General features: G+C 46.7%; 1 protein-coding gene across 3 annotated transcripts in view; it reads right to left on the bottom strand.

Moving 5' to 3' along the window:
- LOC310775100 (transcription factor Sox-9-A-like) overlaps nucleotides 1-4294 on the bottom strand; it is a gene marked incomplete at both ends in the record, with an annotated part of 5838 nt that extends 1544 nt beyond the window's left edge. For all 3 annotated transcript variants that reach the window (XM_083635189.1, XM_083635190.1, XM_083635191.1), the window contains 3 exons: nucleotides 1299-1596; nucleotides 2198-2448; nucleotides 3837-4294. In XM_083635189.1, coding sequence (XP_083491315.1) covers nucleotides 1299-1596; nucleotides 2198-2448; nucleotides 3837-4294 — 1007 coding nt within the window. The remainder of the gene's footprint in view (nucleotides 1-1298; nucleotides 1597-2197; nucleotides 2449-3836) is intronic.
- Nucleotides 4295-4868: the final 574 nt, after the last annotated feature.

Raw genomic sequence — 4868 nt, 5'->3', positions numbered from 1 at the left:
ATTTACCGTTACCAGTCGAAGTTACTTCAAGTTACTGCATTACTTTCTCCAGCACTGCCACAGCGCTAAAGCAAAGTGTGGAGATAGGGCTATGTGAGACTACTGCGTTGCTAGAACATGATTCGTTTTTTTGTCCTAGGTAGAAAAAAAAATGCAGATTGGTTGATTGTTGACTCCTCCTTTAAGGTGAATTATTGTTCCAATAAAGTGGATTCAGTCCTAACAGGACCTGGCTAAACAGGTTGTACATCACCTTTTTTGGATGGGGGGGAGGGAAAGTAATATATTAAAGTAACAAATAACATAACTAATAATAACTAAAAAAAACAAAGTAATAAGCAGAGTAATGTTTATTACTTTTTAAAGGAGTAATCAGTAATAAGTAACTAATTACACTTCCTGAGTAACTTGCCCAACACTGATTACAATAATCCAGGGGAGATGGTACAAAGGCATGAATAATCATTTCCAACTGGGCTTGTGACACAACTGACGGGTCAACAGCGTAACATGGTGATCAAACAGAAGGGTCAACAGCGTAACATGGTGATCAAAGTGCATAGCCTGATCCAAAATAACACCAAGATCAACAGCGTAACATGGTGATCAAAGTGCATAGCCTGATCCAAAATAACACCAAGATCAACAGCGTAACATGGTGATCAAAGTGCATAGCCTGATCCAAAATAACACCAAGATCAACAGCGTAACATGGTGATCAAAGTGCATAGCCTGATCCAAAATAACACCAAGATCAACAGCGTAACATGGTGATCAAAGTGCATAGCCTGATCCAAAATAACTAAATAAATACATTTCTAAGCTTAGACTAGGGTTGTCAGTAAGTATCAGTGTCAGCAACTATCAATACCACAAATTTGAAACGGACAATACTCATTTGCAATTCTTATCAATACCAGCAGTGCTTTCTCTTAATGACAAATCAAACAGCACAGATATTTGCCTCCCCATCATTGGTGGCTATCTGTTGCTTCAACAAGCTAAAAATGTTCTGATAGGCTGATCACTAGAGCATTGGTAATCTGCTGTGTTGTGATAGGCTGATCACTAGAGCAGGGCTAATCTCAGTTTCATGCATGGGGCCTACATTATGGAGAAGCGTGTTTGTCCGTCCATCCGTCTTCGTTTATTTGTATGCGTCAACAAATGTGTTGTTATTTACCCCCGTGGTATCGAAAATGGTATTGAGTATCGATATTTTCCTTGGTATCGGTATCGAAGTTAGAAATTCTAGTATCGCGACAACCCTAGGCTAGACCGTACAGTTGAGGAAATACCTGTAGGTGCCGGTGTAGCTGACCGGGCCCGCGGCACCGGGCCCTCCGCCGGCGCCCGGGTGTCCGTTGGGTGGGAGGTACTGGTCAAACTCGTTGACGTCGAAGGTCTCGATGTGGGAGATGACGTCGCTGCTCAGCTCGCCGATGTCAACGTCACGGAAGTCGATGTTGAGCTGGCGAGGCGCGGGCGCGGCGCCCTCGCCCAGCGAGCGGACGCCCCCCTCACGCTTCAGGTCCATCTTGCCCGAGCTCACGTCGGTCTTGGGGGTGGTGGGAGGGGTGGGGGGGCCCTGGGAGCCTGGGGGTGAGCAGGAGAGGGCAGGTTAGAGCACAAGCTATTTCTGTTCTTTTCACCATTCGCTTCACAGTTCCCGTGCAAACCCACAGAAATCAGCAGCTCTGGTATGAATAACGTCACATTGCTTTGAGTTTCTGAATGTGCTACAGAGCATGAGAACTACCTTCAAACACACTTTATCATGTCAAGGACACAACCCCTGACCGCTGACACAAATTAGACAACGGACCCCCATTTGGCAAGATTTTGTCCCAGCGTTCCCCATCTGAAAATATTTTTGCCTTTAGTTTTATTACAGAAAACGTATGAAACCCATGACCAAAACAGTCCTACATTCTGTCATTGAGTTACTTATGGATGGAATTATAATGACAGTAAATTATCCACCTTTTTGCTGAGGACCCCCTGGAGCCCCTCAAGGACTCCTGGGGGTCCCCCGCACTCCAATTTGAGAAGCATCACCATAAAACCTGCATTTTTATTTATTTTATAAATCTTAAAAACAGAATTGACTATGATAGTAATGACTGACTATGATTATATCATTATCATAGCCAACCCCCCCCCCCCCCTCTCTTTCTCTCTCTCTCCCTCTGCCCACCTGAGTGCTCTCCTGGAGAGTGCACCTCTCCCATGCTGGAGGCCGGGGAGTCGGCCTGCTGCAGGGCTTTGAAGATGGCGTTCGGGGAGATGTGGGTCTGCTCGCCTGTCTCGTCTGCCTCGCCCTGGCCGTTCTTCACAGACTTCCTCCTCCGCGGCTGGTACTTGTAGTCGGGGTGATCCTTCTTGTGCTGCACGCGCAGCCGCTCTGCCTCCTCCACGAACGGCCGCTTCTCGCCCTCGTTGAGGAGTCTGCAGGGGCGTAAAACAGGAGCGGGGTGTCAAGGCACAGACTGACCGCTGGGTCCAAACATGCAGGATTAACAGCAGTGCTCTATTTCAGCGTGCTGCTATTCCAAAGCAAAACATGGAGTAAAGTCAGCAAATAATCCGATTCCTGCAGCCAATGGGGTTTGCTGTAGAACAGTCAGTGATTGTCAATTAGGATCACATATCATTTAGTCCACATTAGTCTCATTTAATTCAATCCACATTAGAGGCACAAACGCCCTATTTTAGTCCACATTAGAGTCACAGACGCCCTAATTTAGTCCACATTAGACTCACATACGCCCTAATTTAGTCCACATTAGAGTCACATACGCCCTAATTTAGTCCACATTAGAGTCACATATAATTTAGTCCACATTAGAGTCACATATAATTTAGTCCACATTAGAGTCACATATAATTTAGTCCGCATTAGAGTCACATATAATTTAGTCCACATTAGAGTCACATATAATTTAGTCCACATTAGAGTCACATATAATTTAGTCCACATTAGAGTCACATATAATTTAGTCCACATTAGAGTCACATATAATTTAGTCCACATTAGAGTCACATATGCCCAATTGATTGCCCAATTGTCTCTTGGATCCAAATCTGAGAATAGTTTTTATTGTTATAATGATTTTGTGAGAATTCCATGACTATCTATTGTAGGCAGAGATAAAACAGTGAAACTATGATCAGAAGAGTCATTCTCCTACATTCTTTCACCGTCTTAATTTCTTGTAAATTAAGTAATGCTGAAGTTTAACAATTCATCGATTTGCTGGGGACCCCCTCAAGGACCTCTGGTGGTCCCGGGACCCCACTTTGATCTAGTCCAGTGGTTCTCAAACTTCACCACGGACCCCAAACGGACCCAAATTAGACCATGGATTTGAGAAGATTTTTGCTTTTAGATGTTTGATTACAGAAAGTGTATGAAACCCATGGTCACCCATCTGTCATTGTGCTACTTATGGTTGGAATTATAGTGAAAATAAATTAGTCCCCTTTTTGCTGGGGAGCCCTGGAATCCCCTCAAGCATCCCTGGGGGTCCCCGGATCCCACTTTGAGGAGCACTTCTGCTGACTGATCTAGGCTACAGTACTACTGACAGCAGGAGCAGATCTAGGCTACAGTACTACTGACAGCAGGAGCAGATCTAGGCTACAGTACTACTGACAGCAGGAGCTGATCTAGGCTACAGTACTACTGACAGCAGGAGCTGATCTAGGCTACAGTACTACTGACAGCAGGAGCAGAGTAAGCTGAACAATGCGTGTGCATGCCGGTGCGTAAAAGCTCTTGTTTGCCATTATCTGGATTACATGCAGTCAAATAACACAGCCTGGGCTGGGCTTACCTCCAGAGCTTGCCCAGAGTCTTGCTCAGCTCGGCGTTGTGGAGATGCGGGTACTGATCGGCCAGCTTCCTGCGCGCCGCCTGCGCCCACACCATGAAGGCGTTCATCGGCCTCTTCACGTGTGGCTTGTTCTTACTAGATCCGTTGACGCGCACCGGCATGGGCACCAGAGTCCAGTCGTAGCCCTTGAGCACCTGGGACACGGCCTCGCGGATGCACACGGGGAACTTGTCGTCCTCCTTCTTGAAGTCGGCGGCGGCCAGCGTGCCCTCCTGCGCCCGCAGCAGCCCGTTCTCCTGAGGCCGCGTGTTCTCGGTGTCCGAGCCCGAGCACGCGGACGGGCACGGCGAGCCCGAGCCCGACGCGGAGTCCTCAGACATGCTCGGGCTCGGGGCGTCGGAGGAGGGACACTTGTCGTGTTCCTCCGTCATCTTCAGGTAGGGGTCGAGGAGATTCATACGGAAAAACCGGTTTGGTGCCAAATTACGCGTGAAATCAGAGTGTTGGAACGAGTGCTAGAATGTGTCCCACAACACTGACTGTCTTTACAACCGTCCAGGTTCTATTGCTTATATGGAGGCTACAAAATCTGTACTCTGTAATGGATGTGGGTTAAAATGAAGTAAAGTAGCCTACATTACTTCAATAAAAAAAATCAACTAAAAGTAAAAAAAGAAAGAAAGAAAAGTATAAGCACACAGAAAAATCTACTCGATTACCATGCGTAAATGTCCTACTTCCACCGTTGCTTCTGGAGAGAGGAAGAAGCCTCTAGAAGTGTGTGTGACTTGCCAGAATAGGTTCTTCAAAGTCTTTCAGCTGGAGATAAGTACGCAGGGGGGGAATGCAAGTGAATGTCTTTGCTCCACAAGCCGTGCGAAGCCGCTGGATACGAACAGAGCTTCTGACACCCTCCGAGGGACAAGCGTGTTTTCTACAAGCGGCTCCACACTTGAAAAGTAAAAAAAAAAAAAAACACCCACACACACACACGCACACGCACACAAAACAGCTGTGCAGAGTATTGTGGAT

This window comes from Poromitra crassiceps, assembly GCF_964638095.1.
Source record: "Poromitra crassiceps genome assembly, chromosome: 4".
Taxonomy (NCBI): domain Eukaryota; kingdom Metazoa; phylum Chordata; class Actinopteri; order Beryciformes; family Melamphaidae; genus Poromitra; species Poromitra crassiceps.
Note: the sequence above shows the minus strand (reverse complement) of the source record. Positions and strands in the feature narration are given on the sequence as shown.